This window comes from Mesoplodon mirus (genome assembly GCF_964341445.2).
Source record: "Mesoplodon mirus genome assembly, chromosome: 12".
Lineage (NCBI taxonomy): Eukaryota > Metazoa > Chordata > Mammalia > Artiodactyla > Ziphiidae > Mesoplodon > Mesoplodon mirus.
Window position 1 is genome coordinate 48,383,322 of NC_138988.1, and position 21,586 is coordinate 48,404,907.

Here is a 21,586-nt window from a genome sequence, read left to right on the forward strand (position 1 = left end):
GAGCCCTGGATGTTTAAGGGCAGAGGGAGCAGAATCCAGCAACTGCGGTTCAGTGCAAAGCCTTTGCTAGGCCCTCCCAGTCCCTCAACACACAGGCGCAGTCACACACACCACACAGGCTTACACACAGCAGAAGTAATTAAGCAGATGACCTCCCAGCCTGTGAGAGGGAGGGAGGGGCAGGCGGGAGGAGAGGAGAGTCCTGGGGAGCCGCTGACCCACAGGTCAGAGCAGCAGCCTGGTTTCTCTGAGCAGGGCGTGGCCCAGCCCTTTTCTGGCAGAACCTGGCTGCATGTGCCAACTCTGAGTCAGCCGTGCCCATCCCGCCCAGCAACCCCAGGCTCAGGAGAAGGCCTCAGCTCCTCTGCCTGGGCCAGAGGCCAGAAGGGGGCCTGCGTGAGACAGGTTTGGTGTGTGCAAAGGAAGAGCCAGGCTGTAGCCCCAACCAGGGGCATCAGATAATGCCCTGGTTTCGAGCTTGGGGCTCAGAGCTGGGAGGTGATGTGAATAAACAGGAATGATGCTTAAGATGAAGCCGAGTCAATTGCTGGTGTCAGAGTTTCACTGTGTCTCTGCCTGGGAAGAGAAGCAGGATTGAGGATGCTTAACTTGCTGAGTAGAGGGGCCTGCAGGCCCCGGGGGATGTCAGAGGTCCCAGGACTAGCCCCAAGGCCAGAGGAGGCCCCCAGAGGGCAGTCCTGGAGGCAGGCGTCCGGGCCTGGGAGAGAGAGTGAGGACAGAGAAAGGACCCCTCCTCCCTGTCCCCAGGCTGGGGCTCCAAAGGGAGGCCTTGTGTGGACTTGTTCATCCTTGAGCAGACCGGGAAAGCAAGGAGGGTTTGGACAGGCCTGCCAGGGGCAAGGGCTGCTCCTGCTGGAGGGCAGGCCAACTGGGGAGAGTGCCAGACAGAGGGCAGCCCCCCTCTGCATAGGGGAGACATACAGAGGGAGGGAGCCTCTCCAAAGTCCTGACCCAGGCTCAAATGTCAGGATGGGAAGACTTGCCCTCTAGCTGGTGACATCCCTTCATGAGGTATTCAAGGCCACCTAGGCCTGCTTGTGCTGGGAGGGGGAGGGGTTGGAGTCCAACTGGTTCTGCCAGACTCTCATGTTGGCTTTATCAGCCCAGGAGGCCTGCAAGATTCACTGGTGGGCTCAGCACCCCGCATCCTGGGAGGTCTTCTGGGGGCTCTCCCAAGGGCCTTTCCCAAAAGTTGGTGGGCAGCAGGATACTTCCAGGATCCCCCAGGACTTCCCCTGGGGGTCTCTGGGTACCTATAAAAAGGGTGTCAGGATTGCAAGAATTGATGGTGGGAGTGTGTGTGTGTGGGGGGGGTCCATTAGGGACCCCTTGTCCAGAAAGACCCTTGGGAGGCCACCCAAAGTAGGAACCCTGGAGATCGCCAGGAGTTTGGGGTGTGAGGGGCTCAAAGGAGAGCTCTCTGTACCTACCTGCTCTAAGTTTTACGGCTTCGGCCCCAGCCCCCCCGCCAAGGGCACTTCTGGGGTTAGAAACGTCCCAGCGAGCCGGGAGGGGACCCTTCTCCAGACTAGGTCCATGCATGCCTCTCCAAGGACCTCCTCACTCGCGTCCGTGCACCCATTTTGCAGAAGGGAAAGCAGACATCCGGGGAGCCGCGGCTGGCGCCTGGACTCCGAGGCTCCCTTTCGCACCAGCCCGGCTGGGCGTCGAACGTTACGCGGTCCCTGCCCCAGGAGGACTCCAGATTCTTCCGCGCATCACCCCAACCCCGGCGAGGCGCCCACAGGTAGGGAATGGGGCCGGGCCGCCGGCGATAATGACAGGGTCCGCGGCCTGTGGGTGGCGGCGGCTGAGGAAGCCAGAGGGATCCGGCTATTTCTGGCCGGGACGCGCCCACAGGCCGGGGCCAGGGATGGCCCGGCTTCCCGGCCCCCACCTCTGCCCTCCTCCCCAACCCCCAGGAGGGGCGGGGAGAGGCGCTGGTTGGAGAGCCCAAGGGGGCGGGGGCGGGGGCGCGGGAGGGCGGGGGGCGGAGCGGAGCCCCAGGCGCACCTCCGCAGTCCATTCGGGTCCCTCCTCTGCACTCCTCTCGGATCCGAGGCCGCCCGCGCTGTCGCTGCGGACGAGTGTCCCGCGGCGCCCCCCTCCCGCCGCGCCGTCCGTCGGGCATGGACTCTGGCCGGGACTTCCTGACCCTGCATGGTGAGTACTCGGCCGGCTCGCGGGGGGACCCCGCCTGGGCCGACCTCGAGGAAAGCCGTTCCCGGCCCAGGGCAGGGGACCCCCGGTTCCTTCGGCCGTCCTCCGCCCCGCCCCGGGCCCGCCCCCTCGTCCCTTTTGTCGCACGGAGGAAATCTCCACCCGGGACTGCCGGGCGCAACCCTGGGCGTTTCCAGGCTTGTTCCCCAGACCCGGCCGGTGGGGAGAAGAGGTGTGCGAGTCTGAAGACTTCCCTAAAGACGACCCCCGGCCCTGCCGCCTCGGGGACTCCCCCTCTCCCTATCCTAGTCACGGAAGGGTGGGCTCCAGGGTCCGGCGCGCTCGGAGGGACCGAGGAGGAAAGGAACCAGCATCCACGAATAACTGAGTTATCTTCGCCCAGTCCGGGCCGCCCAGAGAGGCTCCCCAAAGCCCAGGCGTGCCTGGACCGCGTCAGGGAGCGTAGGTGTGGCGGGGTGGGAAGGCTGGGGCGAGGAGGTGTGCGAGGTGAGGTCGGGCCGCTCCGCAGTAACTGCCCAGCGCAGAAATCCTAGTCAGCGACGCCCGGACTGGGAGGGGCAGCCCGATCGCCCCCATCTGCGCACCCTCCTGGCCGGACAGGCCTGAGTCTCAGCTCTAACTGCCTGCTGCTCCCCCGCTTTGTCCAGCCGAGCTCCGTCTCCTCCAACCGACCGGGAAACAGTCTGGGCCAGCTCCTTGCCCTATCGCTGTCTCTCCAGGAGAGAGAGCAGCCGCGGGCTCCGGACTGCAGGGACTGGAGGTCTCCTAGCTGCACGGGGCCCCCAACCTGGACCTGGAATCTCTTTGCTCCAGCCTGGGGACTCACCCACTTTTAGCGAGCTTTGCCCTCCTGCCCCCCAGGTCATCTGCCAGCTCAGCAAACCCTGCCTCTCTTGCACCAATCACTGCTTAACCCGATCTCCCTCTGTTTTCTAGTACCTCTGGAGTCCGAGACTTTAGTGCCCACCACCCATCCACCTAAACCATGCATGGAGATAACAGAAGGGAAAGAGAAAGGCAGAGCCCTCCAGCTGTCCACTAGAGACCCTCTGGAATTCAGGGACACTCGGAGACGTTCCTTTCAGCCAGTGCCCAGTCTGTCTCATTTTCCTGGTTGGCCCAGACCTGGTCCCCATGGCCCAGAGAGACCTTGCTCAGTGCCCACAGCTGTTACCCTCACACCAGTAGCCTCAAGGCAAACTCCTTCAGCTGGGTCATGGGATCCCTGCCCCTTCCAGGGCTCCCTCTTCTCCTCTCAGGACAGAGGTGTCTCAGTGCTCCTGCCACACTGGCAGGAAGGGAGGCTGGGCAGCTCAGAGGATCACAGTAGAGGTCTCTGCTTTCTCTCTCATCATCCCTTAGCTAGTGCTGTGTACCCTGCAGACTGCCACCTCTTCCGTGCCAGCTTCACACTCAGACCTCCTACAAGCCCTCTGATCACCTCTGGCTACAGCTGTAGCCTCAGCTCATGTTAGAATGGGCTCCATCCTCAGGCCTCTGTGCCTTTCTCCAGTCTCTGTCCGTGGGCAGCCCTGGTATCTTCCCTGGAGAGGAAGCCATGTGGAGGCTCAGTCAGTGCCTCCCAGTTTTGTGGCATGGGCTTGGCAGCCCTGGTCCATCGTGTTTGAGACCTGCCTCCCAAGTGCCTGACAGTCCAGCTCTTCCTGTGGAGCTGGCAAGAACAGTGCGATCCCAAGCTGTCTCCCTGAAGGCCCTGCTGCTTCTAGCTCATCACCCAAAATTACGTCCCTTAACTGCCTTTTGTTCCCCCTGCAAACCATATCGGCAAGCAAGAATCTGTCAAGGAGAATTGGTGGTGGAAGGGTGTAGTCACTGTGCCCTGTGCTGTCCCAGGTTGTTTACACTTCCACTGGAGAGTCTGCATCTCTTTCATATTTTGGGTCCTCTAGCACTGGACACACTTTCTGGCTTGGGCAGTTGGGGGTCTGCTGCAGAAAGGCTCCCTCCATTGGCCTGGGGGGGTATGGGGGCCACCTAGATAAGAGATGTCCCTTCTGTCCTCGCCCCAGATGCATGCAGAGGCACTGTAGTATACAGACATGGATTATGGAAGTAGACTACCTGGGTTCAGGTCTTAGCTTTTTCATCTTAGACAAATCCCTTGACTTCTTGATGCCTCAGTTTCCTCATCTGTAAAATGGGGGATAAGAACACTACCTCCCTCATGGATTGCAGTAAGGATTGAATGAGCTAACACATACAAGGCAATAATGAGAAAAGTGCCTAGTACCAGCAGGTACAATGTTCCTGCAGGAGGCCCACCCCCCAAGTGACCATGTCATGTGAGTACTTTGTGAGATGAGGGGGAATAAGGTAGTCCCTAGCCAGGAAAAATGTGACCAGAACTGGGCTTAAGAATCAAAGGGCTCCTGGGGAATTCCCTGTCGGTCCAGTGGTTAAGACTCCATGCTTCCACTGCCAGGGGCCGGGGTTTGAGTCCTAGTCGGGGAACTCAGATCCTGCAAGCCAGGCAGTGAGGCCAAAAAAAAAAAAAAAAAGAAGAATCAGGGGCTCCTTCTGGTGCTTCTGAAGCCCTCAGACTGACGCTGTAGTCCCGTGGCCTCCTTCCCTACCCTACTTCCTTTGCTTGCTCCATTCTAGCCAGGCCTGCACTGGCTTCTCTAGCAGGTCTCCAGATGTACCCAAAAAGACCTAACTTCCCAAAGCTCTCCCCTCACTGAACACATCCACCTCCACCTCCACTAACTATTCAAACACTGAATCCCTCCCGCCCCACTGTAAAACCTGGCATTAGTAAAAGTGCAAGGTAGGGTGTAGGAGGGGCCTCATCTTGGTCCCAGGAGACCTGGGCTGCAGTTCTAGACCTGGGTTCCAGTCCTAGCTTTGCCTCTACTTACATTGTGACCCTGAGCAAATCCCTTTGCCTGTCTGGGCCTGTTTTCTCATCCACAGGAAAGCAATACCTACTGATAGGGGATGTTGTGAGGACAAAGTACTAGTGGGCAAAGGAATTCTAGGTTGGCAAAGAAGCCAGTACCCCCAAGAGATAATGGTTCCAGATCCATCATAGCAATTTGGGGTGGCCAGCCCCCTACCCTCCTCAATTATGTTTCAAAGCTGTCTGTCCCTGGGATTCCATGCCCACACAACACAGACACACACTGATCCTCACTGATCTTAACTTTTTTGTGCCCTGGACCACTTGGGCAGTTAGGTGAAGCCTGTGGACCCCTTCTCAGGATCATGTTTTTAAATGCATAAAATAAAATACATAAAATAAAATACATAAGAATTCAAAGGAAGCAAATTGTATTGAGATGTGATTCTATCCATAGGTCCTCGGGGAGTCCTTGGCCCTCTGATTAAACCATTAAACCATCATGTGGTTTCCCTAAAACAGAGGTTCCCCTTACAATCAGCTCCCTCAGCTCCAAATGAAGAACAATATTTCTGTGCCCATATTCCAGCTCATCTACATTAACACACATTCTCATGATTTATTTTTCTCCGAGGTGTGACCTTAGGCAAGTCGCTCTGCACTTCAGTTTATTGTTATTATTGCTGTGCTTGTCTGTGCTTATAACTGGCTTTGCCAGTGACTCACTGTCAATGCTGGTGACTGGAGCTGCGGTGAGGCGAGTGAAGGAACTATTCAGAGGCAGAGAGTAAAAGAGAGGAGTGAGTCAGGCCTCTGGGTGGTGTCCTGACCTTGGCACACAGTAGGGGCTCCATAAATAATTGCTGGGTGAATGAAAAGCAAGACGTAACTTACATGAAAGGGCCCACTGTTCCGAGCACACTGGCAGCACAGTTTCATATGGAGTTGGGAGTCCTCCTCACCTATTTATCAAAGCAAGCCTATGTTAATGGACTCATTTTTAAGACCAGCATTTTTTCAAGAATTCCATTCGCATTTGGAGCCTCGGAGATTATCCCACTCAGGTAGCGAAATTTTCGGAGAAGGAAACAGGCCTGCCTGAGGTTTACATATGAGGCAACAGCCCGTTGAGTCAGAATGGATTCGTTGAGGAACTGAGGTGAAATATTTGGCGGGTTCCACTGTCCGGCCCGGGCTCCATCCCCGGCTCCTTCCTACCCCGCCCCACCCGGTTGTCCGCTAGACTCTGCAGCCCAGGCTGCCGCCCGGCCGGGCTTACTTCCCGGCTCAGTCTTGCCCAGCCCTCCAGTCCTCCGCCAGGCCTCCAGCTGAGTGTTTAGAATTCGCGGCTCAGGCTCCGCCCCCTGGTAGGACTGCCTCCACAAGTCGAGGTTCCGCCCTCCCTGCCCGAAAACAAAAGGCCTTTGCAGTGAGGGACCCTCCCCCGGTTTGTCCCCTGGGCCCTGGCTCCGCCCCCGGCCGTCTTCCTGGCTACCTCTGCCGCACGTCGCCTCGCAGACTCGGCTCCTCCCGCTCCCCACCTCTTTGGCTCTGGCTCCGCCCCAATCCGCTTTCTGGGCTCTGACTTTCACCACTGATCTTCCCGGGTTATGAATTTGTCCCACTTCACCTCCCGGCCCCGGCTCCTCCTCCTCCTCTCCCCGCCTTGATTCCGCTCTCGCCGAACCTCCTGGGGGCATCGGTCCTGCCCCTCTAGAACTGTCCCTGCCTCCTAGGGTATGGCCCCGCCCCTTCAGCACAGATTTCTGTACCGCCCCGCCTCTAGAGCCATGGCCCCACCCTTCACTGCCCCGCCCCCACGGGTTCTAGCCCCGCCCATCCACTCCAGGTCTCCGCCCCTGCTCCCCTCTAAGGAGCCCGTTCCGCTCCTAGGGCCAGGGCTGCCTTCTGGACGCCACACTGTCCCGGGCCAGGCGAGCCAGGCTCAGCGGGCGGCGGGGGCACTTCGGAACGTCATGCAGTGCCTGGGGGTCAGGCGCCGAAGCCGGAGCCAGAGCCGCTCCAGAGAGCTCTACCTGCAGGAGCAGAGCCTCGAGGTGGCAGCTCTCAATGAGCAGAGGCTGGGTAAGGGATGCAGGGCGCACCCCCACCCCCACCCCCGAGATCTGCGGAGGCTGGGAAGGCAGCTGGGACAGGACGCAGACTGTATGTTCCTGATCTCGGGGACTGGACCTGTTTAGTTCTGTGAGTGTGTGACCCACGGTGGGGCTGTGTTTGCGGGCATGGCATGTGGAGTGAGTACTGGGGGGGGGATTGGTTACCCTACGCCTTGCCACCCCCAAACCATCCTGTTTACAAACCTAGTGGTGATTCTGTCACCTGTATGGTAGTGGGGGCCACTGTGCAGCAATGATGATATGCAATGCTGTGTAACCAAGTGGCACCAGTGTGACAGTGTGCGATCCAGGGTGATGCTGTGTACCATGTGTGACTGTGGGTGACCCAGGTGACTGAGTGATTCTGTCATCTCTGTTATGGTGTGTGTGTGTTCTGTGGGTTGTCTGCTGTTACTCTTTGTGGCAGCATGCCTGAGTTGTGGCTGTATAAGGTAATGTTTCCTAGCATTGGCCCTGTGGGCAAGCTTCTGAGTTCCGACTCTACCGTGTAACTTCCTTGAGCCTCAGTTTCATCATCTGTAAAATGGGAATAATGATAGTGCCTTCCTCACAGGGTTGTTGGAGGGATTAAATACATGTGCTAAGAACAGGATCTTATTCAAACATGAACTATTATTATTATTATGGTGACTGCTATTATTATGACAACGATGATGTTCTGGCACTGTACATTTTGTGGCTGTGTGTGACTCCATGTAACAATATGTGTCACCGTGTGTGGCCCATTGTCTCTTGCTGGTTGTGTATGGCAGTGTGTGATGCATACGGTGGTGTGGTGTGTGTGACTGTGTATGTGTGTGGCTATATCTGTGTAGCTGTGTATTGCTGTGAGTCCCAGACTCAGTTTGTTTCCATTAGGCCTCACCCTAGGTACATGGGCAGGGCTCCTGGCACTGCCTCCACCGCCAGCTTCCTATTAGCACTGTAGCCCCTCTGCACTCCCCGTATGTGCCACTAGCCTGGGCAGGTTGGTGAGGCTGCAAGGTCAACCCAGGGGTCCCTGAGCTCAGAGGCCCCTCAGCACCACCCTCCCACAGGAGGAGAAGGTGCTACAGCTGAGTGAGTGGGGCTGGGCGAAGGGGTGCCCACAGACCTTCTGGGTGCTAAGGGAGCAAGGGTGGGGGGGCAGGCAGCCCAGAGGCCTCAGAAACAAAAGGGCCTCAAATGAGGCTCAGAGATGGAGGTGTCTGCTTAGGTTGCCCAGCGGCCTGGAGGGCCACTAATATCAAGACCCACCTTGGGACCGAGGTCTGTGTTCAGGAAGCCATGTTGGCAGCCAGGGGACTTATCTCTGCCTGACCGCAGACAGGCTGCAGTCTGGCTCCAGGACAGGATGAACATGTCATCTGCTCACAGCCTTTTCCAGAACCGGAGGGTGGGGCTCACCTTCCGCCCCTGTGCGCCACCCTCCCCCCACCCCCGCACCCCCCACCCCCACTCCCATCTGTGCCGTGTGTGCTGGGGGCGGGGAGGGGCGGTGCAGCCAGAAGCCAGAGGGTAAGGAGATGACTGCCCCCCGCCCCCGCCCCCAGCTGACCTCAGCCTCGGAAAGGACAGTGGAATCCCCCGGCTGAGCTGAGGCTGAGGCAGCTCTCTCCTCCGGTGGCTGGGAACTACCCTTCCCGGCCTCTCGTCTTGAGCCCCACAGACACAGCCACCAGTTGAGGACATCCTGCAGGAGCCCCCTCCTCCCTCACTGGGCCTCCCCTGGGGCTGGAGGGAAACTGCTGACACTAAGGCAAGGGGTGGAGAGAGTTGGGACCAAGGTGGGGGAAGGTCACATCAGACCGTCACCTCTGAGGAGGACTTGAGACACCTCCTCACCCAGTGCTGTTGGGGGAACAGAGGCACAGAGAGAGAAGGAGGTTTCCTGAAGCCATGGGTGTGGGGGCCTGTTAGCACGTGGCTGTGTCTCCACTGGAAGCAGGAGGTTGGGGAGGGATAGGGGGTGGGTGGCTGAGGCCCGGGGAAGTGGTCCAGAGATTCTGTAGGTCCTGAGTGTGTGTGGAGCAGGCTGGCTGGGGCATAGGGAGTGGGGTCATGGATAAACTGGGAGAGCCCATCAGGGGCTGGGGATTTGGGTTCAGAAAGGAAAAGCCTATAGGCCTGGGCACAGGCCCCTCAGGCTGGACCCGCACGGTCCCTGCTGCCACCACCCTGCCGGAGCAGAAGGATAAAGATTGCTGAAAAGCCACGGAGTTTTTGTTTAGGGGCCAGAAGTGAGGTGAGGTAGTCTATCGGCTCTGAATAGAGCTGGCTGCTGGACTCCATGTGGCCAGGGTGATAGGCTAGGGTGGTCTTTTGGTCCCAGCTTCCTTCAGGTCACTCTGACCCCTAGGAGGAGCCCACTAAGTCTTTCGGAGCCAGGCCATTTCCTAGGCATCTGGTCACCCAGGAACCAGGTGTTCTTGAATTAGCTGCCCTCTCTTTGTCCATTCAGCTGTGGGTGGCAGGTCATAGTGTATAAAGTGTGGCCTTGAGTTGGTGGGTGTCCAAAGGTTTGCGTGGCCTCAGCTGGCATCAGAGATGCCTTCCTGGAGAAGGCAGGGCTCCAGAATCAGGTTGGAACAAGGGTGACGGAGGGAGAAGTGAACAGAGAGCTGAGGATGAGGCTGGTGAAAAATGGGCTGAGAGGGTCCAGTGGTGGGCATGGCCAGCATGGGGCCTGGGGCAGCAGGGACCCTAGAGGAGGTAGCATCTTACCAGCTCTGCCCCCTAGGCCTCCAGGATGACAAGGACCTACAGGCACTGCTGAAGGGTAGCCAACTCTTGAAGGTGAAGTCCAACTCATGGCGGAGAGAACGCTTCTACAGGCTGCAGGAGGACTGCAAGACCATCTGGCAGGAGTCCCACAAGGTCATGCGGACCCCAGAGTCCCAGCTGTGTGAGTGCCCTGGGCTGCAGGGGGAGGGGCAGGGTGCTGCACCTGCGCTTGGATGGGGAAACGGACACTGGTCAGGGTGGGGTGGGGCTGGAGGTCAGTCGTGGACCAGGACCAAAGGTAGGGAAACTGAGGCCTGGCCTGGTGGGGCAGAGGTCGGTCAGGCAAACAGGACCAGATATGGGGAAACAGGCTGGCCAGGGTTGGGGAGAGGAGCCAGTTAAATCATTGATAGGGAAACTGAGGCCTAGCCTGGGCTAGAGAGGGCAGTCATGGACCAAGGACCACAGATGGAGATGCTCAAGCCTTTTGGGGGTGGAACTCCATAGCCATGACCACAGATGGGGAAAGCCGGGCTCCCAAGTAGGGAGGGAGCTGGACAGTGTTGCCTGAATTCCCAGGTATCCACCCAGACATTTGTGGGAATAGGGCCCAGGTGTGGTGAGGCCCAAAGTCCAGGGGCAGATAAGGCCCTTCCAGGTAGCAGTGGCCAGGATGTGAGGTGGGGCTGCAGGAGGCAGCTCCTCCCTGGGCTGGGGCCAGAACAGGGAGCCTGGGGTAGAGCAGGGCTGGGACTTGCACAGAGAGGCCTTGGCTGGGCAGCTCCCTTGGGGTTGTGGGCCTGAGGGCTTTCTGTAAGCTTTAGAAAAGGTCCAAGAAGCCAAAGCTCAGGCCTGCACATGGAGAGTGCCTCCTGCAAGGTCTTAGGAAGAAAGTTCTGCCAATTGCTGCTGCCCTTTTACACAGAATGCCCTGAAAATTTTGTAAAATGAGAGGTTCCCTCTGCACCTTTACTTGGTGGGAAAATTTTAGACCAAAGCTATCCAAAAGAACTTTCTATGATAATGGGAATGTCCTATATCTGTGCTGTCCAACATGTCAGCTACTAGCCACCTGTGGCCACTGAGCACTTGAATTATGGCTAGTGTGACTGAGGAACTGAATTCTTTTTTTTTTTTTTTTTTGGCTGTGTCACTGCACGGCATGTGGGATCTTAGTTCCCTGACCAGGGATTGAGCCTGAGCCCCCTGCTTTGGAAGTGTGGAGTCTTAACCACTGGACCGCCAGGGAAGTCCCACAAATTCTTAATTTTACTGAACTTTAACTAATTTATATCTAAATAACTACGTGTGGCTGGTGGTACAGAAGGATCACTGCAGCTGGATTTCTCACACAGTCCAAGTCCCTGGAAATCCCTCACCCATGCACCTGCCCTCGGCTGTGGAGATGGGGCAGGCAGGGTCAGCCCACTGGCAGGTCTCTGGGGAGTGAGACCAGACACAGGTGACAGGGCCCAGGTGGGAAGGGGGCAGGAGAAAAGGGAGGGGTAGCCCACTGAGGGTGTCTCAGGAAGGGTCTGCCAGGCCCCAGGACACTGGACAGAAACCTGAGAAGGTGTGGCCTGTGGCAGGTCAGAGGGGAGGCAGGACAGGAGCAGGGTTGGATGCGGAGAGCCCCGCTGGGTCCTGGGGGCAGCGGGCCATGGGAGGTCTGAGCAGGGCAGGGCAGGGTGGGAGGGGATGGAGCCTGAAGCGCTCTCAGGAAACTACCCTGCGTGCCTGTTGGCCACGTAGCACAGGAGTGACCTGGCCCTTGCCTCTGTCTGTGGCTCCAGCCAGGTTCCTTCACAGGCCTCTGCCCTGATATGGGGTTTCCTGTTAGATGCTGGCGGTTGGCGGCACCGTGGGAATGGGGCATCATACTATCTGAGCCCTGGGGACTCCTGGGAGCCCACCCCCCAGCCAGTACACATGCATGGTTCTCAGTGTGAGCCAAGCACTTGGCGGGGGTGGGCAGGGGGCAGACTGAGAAGTGGGAGATGTGGGCCTTTCCAGACCTGGGCTAGTGAGCTAGGAACCTCATACCGGCACAGCTGGGAGCGCAAGGGTCCGGAAGTTGCCCCCATCCCGACGCCGCTAGCCTCCCTCAGCTCTGGTTCCCATAGGCAGACAAAGATTATCATCAGCAGGGAAGGCGTCTGGATTCTCTCTCCGGTGCCGGTGCGGGAGCTGGCCTCCGCTGCCCAGGCTTCCTGTTTCCAGTCCCAGCCTAGGGCAGCTGCAGCTGGTGTGGGACCTAGAGGAGCACGGGAGGCTGTGAGCGGAGCGATTCAGCAGGAATATCCTCTGCATCCCACATGGCCCAGGGTTCGCGTCTCACACCTCAGAGCCTGCTTCCCGGACAGGCACATGCCACACATCTGGGGCCTGCAGGTGGCCAGGAGGCCACCACCAGGAAGGACAGGCAGGCTTTCAGCCAGAACTGGTCTAGACCCAGGAAAGGTGGACATGGATGGCTCAGGATGGGGATGGGGATGGGGCAGGGGCAGAGCCTGGCTCCTGATGTGGGGGAGGCCCAGCAATGAGCCCCTCCCAGCCAGGCCAGGGAGGGCACCTTGGGGTTCCAGGCAGGTAAGCAGGGCCTTGCTGCTCCCTGAAGCTTGGAAGGTTGAGCTGTGACAGGACAGCCCCCGCCCCTGGTTCCCAAGGGCAGAATGATGTCATCTCAGACCCCCAGGGGCACCCTCCAGTCTACCTCTTGGGATCCTGGAGCACCATTCCTGCCAAGGGGCTCCCTGAGATCAGGACACACAGATACATGCAGGGCAAGGCCCTGGCTGCTCCCCTGACACAAGCACTTCTCCCTCTGCCAGGAGAGGGGCCTGGAGGCTCCCATGGCTGTCTTGAGGGAGGCGAAGGGCCCAAAGTCAAGCACGACAGGAGTGTGTGTGGCCTCCTCTCCGTCACAGGCCCCAAGCTCCAGAATGGTCTCTCCCTATCTCTGTCTGAGAGCCCTGCCCTGCCCCACTCCTCTCCCAGGGGCCCTGCTTCCTCCCAGCACAGAAACAGGAGGCCTGGGACCCTAGGTGCCCTTCCCACCCTAAAGTCAATCTCTCTCTGCCTGGGCGTTTCCACTCTGCATGCTATAGCTGTGTCCCATTCCTTCTTCACCTCAGTCTCTTTTTGTCCCCTGCTCTGCCCATCCTCCTGCCCCTCACGGCTCTCTCTACCCACCTCCACCCCCTTCTTGCAGTCTCCATCGAGGATATTCAGGAGGTGCGGATGGGGCACCGCTCAGAGGGCCTGGAGAAGTTTGCCCGGGATGTGCCTGAGGACCGCTGCTTCTCCATCGTCTTCAAGGACCAGCGCAGCACTCTAGACCTCATCGCCCCATCGCCCACCGACGCCCAGCACTGGGTGCAGGGCCTGCGCAAGATCGTCCATCACTCGGGCTCCATGGACCAGCAGCAGAAGCTGCGGCAGTATCCTTTTGGTGGCAGTGGGTCCAGGCCCAGCGGGTGGATACTGGCTACGGTCGTCCCCAGGACAACCTGGGTACGGAAGACACGCAGCTTGGGCCATCATACCAAAATACCATAGACTGGGTGGCTTAAACAACAGAAATTAATTTTCTCACGGTTCTGGAGACTGGAAGTCCAAGGTCAGGGTGCCAGAAGGGTTGGGTTCTGGTGGGAGCTCTCTTCCTGGCTTGTAGATGGCTGCCTTCTTTCTCACTGTCTTCACATGGCAGAGAGAGAGAGAGAGAGAGCGAGAGAGAGAGAGAGAGAGAGAGAGAGCGCAAGATCTCTGGTGTCTCTTTTTTTCATTTCTTTTTAAAAAAATAAATTTATTTATTTGTTTGTTTATTTTTGGCTGCATTGGGTCTTCGTTGCTGCCCGTGGGCTTTCTCTAGTTGTGGTGAGCGGGGGCTACTCTTTGTTGCAGTCCGCGGGCTTCTTATCATGGTGGTTTCTCTTATTGCAGAGCACGGGCTCTAGGCACACAGGCTTCAGTAGTTGTGGCAGGCGGGCTTCAGTAGTTGTGGCACACGGGCTCAGTAGTTGTGGCTTGCGGGCTCTAGAGCGCAGGGTCAGTAGTTGTGGCACGTGGGCTTAGTTGCTCCATGGCATGTGGGATCTTCCCGGACCAGGGCTCGAACCCGTGTCGCCTGCATCAGCAGGCGGACTCTCAACCACTGCGCCACCAGGGAAGCCCTCTGGCCCATTTTTTAATTGAGTTGTCTTTTTATTATTGAGTTGTAAGAGTTTTTTTTTTAATATTCTAAATATTCTAAATATTTTAAAAATATTCTAATATTTTAAAAATATTCTTATCAGATATACGCTCTGCAAGTAATTTCTCCCATTCTGTGGGTTCTTTTCTTTTTTTGGTGGTATTCTCTGAAGCACAAAAGTTTTTAGTTTCAGTGAAGTCTAATTCATTTACTTTTTGCTTCTGTTGCTTGTGTTTTTTGATGGCACATCTAACCTAAAGTCACAAACATTTACTCATATATTTTCTTCTTATAGTTTTAGCTCTTGCATTTAGGTCTTTGATCCATTTTGAGTTAGTTTCTGTGTATGGTGTGGTGAGGGATCCAACTTCATTTTTTTGCATGTAGACATACAGCTGTTCCAGCACCATTTGTTGAAAAGACTATTCTTTCTTCATTGAATCATCCTTACACCATCGTCAAAAAATCAACTGACCATAAATATGAGGGCTTATTTCACGACTCTCAGTTCTCTTCCATTTACCTAAATGTCTCTTCTCGCACCAGAACCACAACGTTTTAGTTACCGTATCTTTGTACGAAGTTTTGAAATCATGAAGTGTGAGTCTTCTAAATTTGTTCTTTTTTTTTTCAAGATTGTTTTGACTGTTCTGGGTCCCTTGAATTTCCATATGAGTTTGAGGATTGGGTTGTCAATTTCTGCAAAGTAGCCAGCATGACTGTGATAGGTATTGTGTTGAATCTGTAGATCAGTTTGGAGAGTATTTCTCATTAAACAATATCAAGTCTTCTTTCTGATCAGCAAATATGGGGTATCTTTCCATTTATTTAGATCTTTAATTTCTTTCAACAGTGTTTTGTGGCTTTCAGAGTATAAGTTATGCATTAAAAGAATTTGTATTTTTATTCATTTTTATGCTACTGTATGGAATTATTTTATTACATTTTCTGATTATTCATTGCGAATGTATATCCAGCTCCTTTGGGGGACACATTTTGAACCCTGTTAGCTCCCTTTACTGTGTACTTTTCAGCATTTCAAAGACTTTTAAGTGTCTTTTCTCAAGGCTATGTCTGCCTGATTTTGAGCTTTCTTTTTTAAATTTTAATTGTTATTTATTTTATTTTTTGCCATGCCTCGAGGTATGTGGGATTTCCAGGGATTGAACCCGTGCTCCCTGCAGTGGAAGCGCAGAGTCTTAACCACTGGACCGCCAGGGAAGTCCCTGAGCTTTCTTAAAAGCCCAATTCCGTGGCACTTTTTTTTAAAGCTTTTTTTTTAATTTATTTTTTTGTGGTACGCGGGCCTCTCACTGTTGTGGCCTCTCCCATTGTGGAGCACAGGCTCCGGAAGCACAGGCCCAGCAGCCATGGCTCACGGGCCCAGCCGCTCCGTGGCACGTGGGATCCTCCCGGACCGGGGCACGAACCCATGTCCCCTGCATCGGCAGGCGGACTCTTAACCACTGCGCCACCAGGGAAGCCCCTCTGTGGCACTTTTGTGATAGTCACTCCTTTCGCAAGGCATGCACTTGGACAATCTCATGGCCTCTGCAGGCTTCTGCTGCCCAGACCTTGAGATCATAAAGCCATCCCAGCTTGCTGAAGAGCAGTTGGCACTGGGACCTCATGCTTGGGTGCACCACTCTGAACTTGATTTTTTAACCTGGAATTCTACTATAATTTTTTTAATGTAAATACATATATTTACATAAAACATACATATATATAAATAAAGATTTAAAAATATGGGTAGGTTAGAATGAAATTTTAAAGGCCCAGAAAACCCACCTCCTCCAGAAACTGCTATTTGGGTTCTCCCTTTAATCTTTTCTGGCTGCATTTCATTTTGCCTAATGATGCGTTTGCCAAAAATAGTGGAGATTATACATTTGTATCCATTTTCTGTGTAACATTATATCATAATTATTTCCCTGTGTTAGTATAGTCTCCATAAAGAGCTTTATTAATGACTGTGTACTATTTCACTGAATGGATGGACTATAAATTAGTGATCCATTCTTTTAGTGTCAAACATTTCATTTCCTTCACCACTATAAATAACATTGCAAAGAACTATGTTCATAAAACCTTTCAGTATTTAGGAGTATTTCCTTACCAATGGATTCCTAGAAGTGGAATTACTGAGTCAACTGATGTAACAGGTTAAAGCTTTAGCTATCCCTCCATCACTTTCCTAAGGGTTGTACTGATTTACTTTTTGCCCATGTGATGGACTTGAGTGTCCATTTCACCTCACCCTTACCTGCATTAGGTAATATACTTTTAAGTTGCTAAATTTTAGTTTAAGAAATTGCATCTCATTTCCAAATTGTTAATAACTTTGACTACTAGTAATGTTTGCAAAAGGTCAGTTTATATCCCTTTCTCATTTAGTTATTAGGGTCATCCTACTGTTTTCTTTTAAATTAATTCTTCAAAGGCTTTGCTGCAAATGCTTCCTCCAGTCTGTCAGATAGATGACTTTAGTTTTTCTTTATTTAATCCGCAGAATTTTTAAAAGTTTATATGGCATGATTTATGTTGCTGTTTCTTTTGTGATTTCTTCGGAAACCTGCTATCATGTTTTCATTGTGCTCATGAGCTCCCATTGTCTTGTTCTACAGTTAGCTCTCTGTTTTCTGTGGACTGTAGCGTGCAGCTCCTCCTTCTCTAGTTCTCAAGGTCAATTCTGATGGGAGAGATAGAGGGAATGGAGAAGTGGAGGCCTAAGTGCCCCAATCCTGACACCATGATCCAGGCTTTGTTTTTGCATGTGACGTCCCCACCTTCTGATCAGTGGCTTGAAATTTGCTGTTTCCTACTAAATAAGCCCCAAGTGCTTTTGTCAGAAAGCACTATATACTATATAGTGTATAGTATAATTATATACTGTATAGATATATACTATAATTGGGTAACAATTATATACTGAAAAGGACATAGCTTGAAATGTTAACAGTAGTTACCCCTGGGTGATAGGATTATGGGGGCTTTGTTTATTTACTTTTCTGCATTTTCTAAATTGTCTGTAATGAACCCTTTTAGAGTGAGAAAAGAAATGTTTTTGAAATTTTGAAAGGGTTCAAAGCCAGAAAACAGGAAAAAGACTCCTTCATTGGATGTCACATTTCCTCCAAGTCTTCCCTCTGAAATGAGGATGTGCCAAAAGTCAGGCCTGCGGGGAGCTGTGTCTACAGGGGACCTCAGTCCACCTGGGCCCGGGAGTTGACCCTGAGCTTGGATCATGGCTGTGGCTGGGACCTCGGGGGTCCCAGTGCTCCTGGGTTCTTTCCTTACTTCTTGCCCAGCTGGATTCATTCCTGCTTGCGAAAAGCTGACAAAAACAAGGACAACAAGATGAACTTCAAGGAGCTGCAGAACTTCCTGAAGGAGCTCAACATCCAGGTGGACGACAGCTATGCCCGAAAGATCTTCAGGGTAAGGCAGGATGTGAGGGCTGGGTCTGCCTGGCAGTGTGTCCTTGACTGCAGCCCGAGACCTGCTCTGAACCCTGCCCACCTGGCGTCCTGGCTCTGCAGGAGTGTGACCGCTCTCAGACAGACTCCCTGGAGGATGAGGAGATCGAGACCTTCTACAAGATACTGACCCAAAGGAAGGAGATTGACCTCACCTTCAAGGAGGCTGCGGGCTCGGAGGAGACCCTGTCCGTGGATCAGTTAGTGATCTTCTTGCAGCACCAACAGCGGGAGGCGGCGGCGGGGCCTGCACTGGCCCTCTCCCTCATTGAGCGCTACGAGCCCAGCGAGACGGGTGAGGGCCTGTGACCTGTAGTCCCAGGGCCACACAGGGTGGGGAGACCCCTGGGGAGACGGCAGCCCAAGAGTAGGGAGCTGGAGGGAAGGGGGCGCCTCAGCCAGGCCCAGGGCCCCTGGTCCGTATTTCTCTGCCCCAGGAAAGCAGATGGGAGGCAGGGACCCTCTCTTGGTTCCTCCTTCAGGGGATTTGAGGACCCCTCCCCCAGGAAATGGAGAGAGAGAAGGCTGGAAAAGCAGGCACTTTTCCTGCCTCCCTCTTTGTGCCCATGCTGGCCACAAAGCTTTAAGACGTCAGATGGGGGCCCAGTCCTGGAGAAGGAGGAGATGAGGCCCTGCTCTCAGCGGGGCCTCACAGCGTGGGGGACAGAGGAGGAAGAGACAGGGCCCCACCCTGGGGTAGTCACGGTCAGGTCAAGAGACTTGTAAGCTTAGCCGCTTCCAAGAGGTACCGAGGACCAGCTCAGGACGGGAGGCAGGGGGAGTAGGGGGGAGGGGAGTGGGGGAGGGGGAGGGGCCCCTCCCCCGAGAGCAGCGGCGCCAGCCTAGGGCTCTGACGGGCGCCGGCTTCCCGCCTCCCAGCCAAGGCGCGGCGGCAGATGACCAAGGACGGCTTCCTCATGTACCTGCTCTCGGCCGACGGCAGCGCCTTCAACCGGGCGCACCGGCGGGTCTACCAGGACATGGGCCAGCCGCTCAGTCACTACCTGGTGTCTTCCTCTCACAACACCTACCTGCTGGAAGACCAGCTCACGGGGCCCAGCAGCACCGAAGCCTACATCCGGTGGGGCCGGGAGGCCTGGGCATGATGGGGCGGGGCGGGCGGGACCTGGTGGGGCAGGCGGGACCTGGGCGGGACCCGGCCGGGACCCAGGGGCCTAGCCGCCGTCCCACTCGCAGGGCGCTGTGCAAAGGCTGCCGCTGCCTGGAGCTCGACTGCTGGGATGGGCCCAACCAGGAACCAGTCATCTATCACGGCTACACCTTCACCTCCAAGATCCTCTTCTGCGACGTGCTCAGGGCCATCCGGGACTACGCCTTCAAGGTGGGCGCGCTTCTGGGCCTGAGGAAGGGGATGCTCGGACCCACCCACCCCTCCTAATCCACCCTTGGGCCTCCAGGCGTCCCCCTACCCCGTCATCCTGTCCCTGGAGAACCACTGCAGCCTGGAGCAGCAGCGTGTGATGGCGCAACACCTGCACACCCTCCTGGGCCCCATGCTGCTGGATCGGCCACTGGACAGGGTCACCACCAGCCTGCCTTCCCCTGAGGTGCCCGATGGGGTGGGGTGCCCAGAGGAGAGGGCAGGGGACCGACCGCGAGGCCGGCTGTGTCTTGACCGGCTGCCGCTCCACCCTTAGCAACTGAAGGGGAAGATCTTGCTGAAGGGGAAGAAGCTTGGGGGGCTCTTCCTTCCTGGAGGGGAAGGCAGCCCTGAGGCCACTGCGGTGTCAGATGAGGATGAGGCTGCTGAGATGGAGGATGAGGCAGTGAGGAGCCAAGTGCAGCACAAGTCCACGGTTTGAAGGGGGGCTGTGGTGCGGGGAGGGGAGGGGGGCAGCCCCGGGGCCCTCCCCCCATCACACTGTGGGCTGCTCGCCTTGTCCGGGGTCTCTGTGGCTGTCACTCAGACCCTCTGCACCCCCTCTCTGTCCTCTCTGTATCTGGGTTTCTGGCTCTCTCAGTGCCCACCTGCCCCAACCTCTGAATCTAACTTGGGCCTCCCCATGGCCCCCAGGAGGACAAGCTCAGACTAGCAAAGGAGCTCTCAGATATGGTCATTTACTGCAAGAGCGTCCACTTTCTGGGCTTCACTCCTGGCACCCCTGGGCAGGCTTTCTATGAGATGGCATCCTTCTCCGAGAACCGCGCCCTCCGACTGCTCCAAGAATCAGGTGAGCCCGGCCCTGTCCCCCCAGGGTGCTGTCCATCTGTCTGACCACCTGAGCTGGCCAGGGTCAGGACTGGCTCCCACCCCTCCGGACATCGCCCAGAGCTGGCACCCCACGCTGTTACCAGACAGAGCTGGTAGGGAGGGGCTTGGGCTCACCAGGAGGCCTCCGCTTCTGATGAGCCCACATCCCCCTCAGGAAACAGCTTTGTCCGCCACAATGTGAGTCACCTGAGCAGGATCTACCCCGCAGGGTGGAGAACAGATTCCTCCAACTACAGCCCTGTGGAGATGTGGAATGGGGGCTGCCAGATCGGTACGGGCTGGCTGGGGCTTGGAGGAGGCCTGGGTGAGGGTTTCCGCCTGGAGGGCCAGGGGCCAGGAGCCTCTGGGGACCCAGGCAGAGCCAGATGCAGGGATCTGTGGGCTCAGGAGCTGGTAATCTCAGTCTGGAAATATCCCCCACCAGCAAATACAGCGTCTGAAATCCCACTGTTAGCACACTTGTCCTTTGAATTCTGGCACCAGAAATGGAATGCAAGGGTGGTGTGGTGGGTCAGTTAGGGTGGCAGGAGGGCAGTAGGCATTGGAGTGATCCTGGACTCTGCTTCTGCCTCACCGTGTGACTCTGGGCCTCAGTGTACCCCAAGCAGGCTGGGCTCTGGGGCCCCTGAGGCCAGCCCACAGCCTGTGACTGCTCCGTCCTGCCTGTAGTGGCCCTGAACTTCCAGACACCTGGGCCAGAGATGGACGTATACCAGGGCCGATTCCAGGACAATGGGGCCTGTGGATATGTGCTGAAGCCTGCCTTCCTGCGAGACCCCAACTCCACCTTCAACTCCCATGCCCTGGCTCAGGGGCCCTGGTGGACTCGGAAGCGGCTCAATGTCAGGGTATGGCCAGCCACCGGAGGGACAGGTGCCATGGGCCTCGCTTCCCCCTCGCTACCATCCTGAACCCTTAACTGTCCCCCGCCTTTCCTCAGGTCATCTCAGGGCAGCAGCTGCCAAAAGTCAACAAGAATAAGAATTCAATTGTGGACCCCAAGGTGACAGTGGAGATCCATGGTGTGGGCCAGGACGTGGCCAGCCGCCAGACCGCTGTGGTCACCAATAACGGTACATGCTGGGCCTGGGCTGGGCCCGGCTTCTGGAGCTGGTGTCCATGCTGTTGACATGGTGCCTGCACCTCTAGGTTTCAACCCATGGTGGGACGCAGATTTTGAGTTCGAGGTGATTGTGCCTGAGCTCGCCCTCGTGCGCTTTGTGGTGGAGGACTACGATGCCTCCTCCAAGAACGACTTCATTGGCCAGAGCACCATCCCCTTGAACAGCCTCAAGCAGGGTGAGTGTTTGTGGAGGGAGGGGACGACTCGAGGGCAGGCATCTCTCGGGAAGGGGCCGGCTATTCCTCAAAGCATCCTCCCTAAGTGACCAGGACTCCCCCTGTGCGCCCCTCCCCGCCCATCCGCCTGCCAGGATACCGCCACATCCACCTCCTGTCCAAGAACGGAGACCAGCACCCATCTGCCACCCTCTTTGTGAAGGTGGGCCTCCAGGACTAGGCTCGGGGAGTCTGGTGAGGGCTGCCCCGAGCGGACCAGGCCCTCTGTCCACATCTGGGGGCAGGACCTCTCGCTCAGAGCTGGCAGCCCCGCACTGCCTTCAGCTCCAACCCACTGTCTGTGTTGCTGCCTCTCGGGAGCCCAGGAGCTGGCCCAGTCCCTGGAGCTGTCCTCAGTTCCGTTAGGAATGACACTGCAGCCCGCTCCATCCTCCAGCCGGGCCCTAGGTTGAGGGTTTTTATAAAAATCATAAGACTAAG

At 56.1% G+C, this 21,586-nt stretch overlaps 1 protein-coding gene and 1 long non-coding RNA gene across 4 annotated transcripts; one reads left to right on the forward strand and one right to left on the reverse strand.

The window, feature by feature from the left end:
* Nucleotides 1-2,041: 2,041 nt before the first annotated feature.
* Nucleotides 2,042-21,585, forward strand: PLCD1 (phospholipase C delta 1). 3 transcript variants are annotated; one of them, XM_082639853.1, is made up of 16 exons: nucleotides 2,042-2,184; nucleotides 6,956-7,147; nucleotides 9,920-10,084; nucleotides 13,115-13,343; nucleotides 17,407-17,536; nucleotides 17,638-17,869; nucleotides 18,454-18,655; nucleotides 18,772-18,916; nucleotides 18,993-19,142; nucleotides 19,233-19,391; nucleotides 19,610-19,766; nucleotides 19,962-20,078; nucleotides 20,477-20,655; nucleotides 20,748-20,880; nucleotides 20,957-21,106; nucleotides 21,241-21,585. In XM_082639853.1, the coding sequence occupies exons 1-16, from the start codon at nucleotides 2,151-2,153 to the stop codon at nucleotides 21,324-21,326; spliced, it is 2,460 nt and encodes an 819-aa protein (XP_082495979.1). In that variant the 5' UTR covers nucleotides 2,042-2,150; the 3' UTR covers nucleotides 21,327-21,585. The 3 variants fall into 3 exon arrangements, with proteins under 3 accessions (XP_082495979.1, XP_082495980.1, XP_082495981.1); XM_082639854.1 differs by lacking the exon at nucleotides 6,956-7,147; XM_082639855.1 differs by lacking the exons at nucleotides 2,042-2,184; nucleotides 6,956-7,147 and adding an exon at nucleotides 7,220-7,267.
* On the reverse strand, nucleotides 5,319-6,515 carry LOC309814260. Its single transcript, XR_014295657.1, has 3 exons — nucleotides 6,342-6,515; nucleotides 5,957-6,024; nucleotides 5,319-5,832 (listed from the first exon to the last, which is right to left on the reverse strand). It is a non-coding gene; the product is annotated as an uncharacterized lncRNA (long non-coding RNA).
* Nucleotide 21,586: the final 1 nt, after the last annotated feature.

Coding starts and splice junctions, on each gene's coding strand:
- PLCD1 (XM_082639853.1), top strand. CDS start 2,151: ATGGACTCTGGCCGGGACTTCCTGACCCTGCATG. Junction 10,085..13,114: donor GACCCCAGAGTCCCAGCTGT/GTGAGTGCCCTG, acceptor CCCTTCTTGCAG/TCTCCATCGAGGATATTCAG. Junction 19,143..19,232: donor CCAGCCTGCCTTCCCCTGAG/GTGCCCGATGGG, acceptor CTCCACCCTTAG/CAACTGAAGGGGAAGATCTT.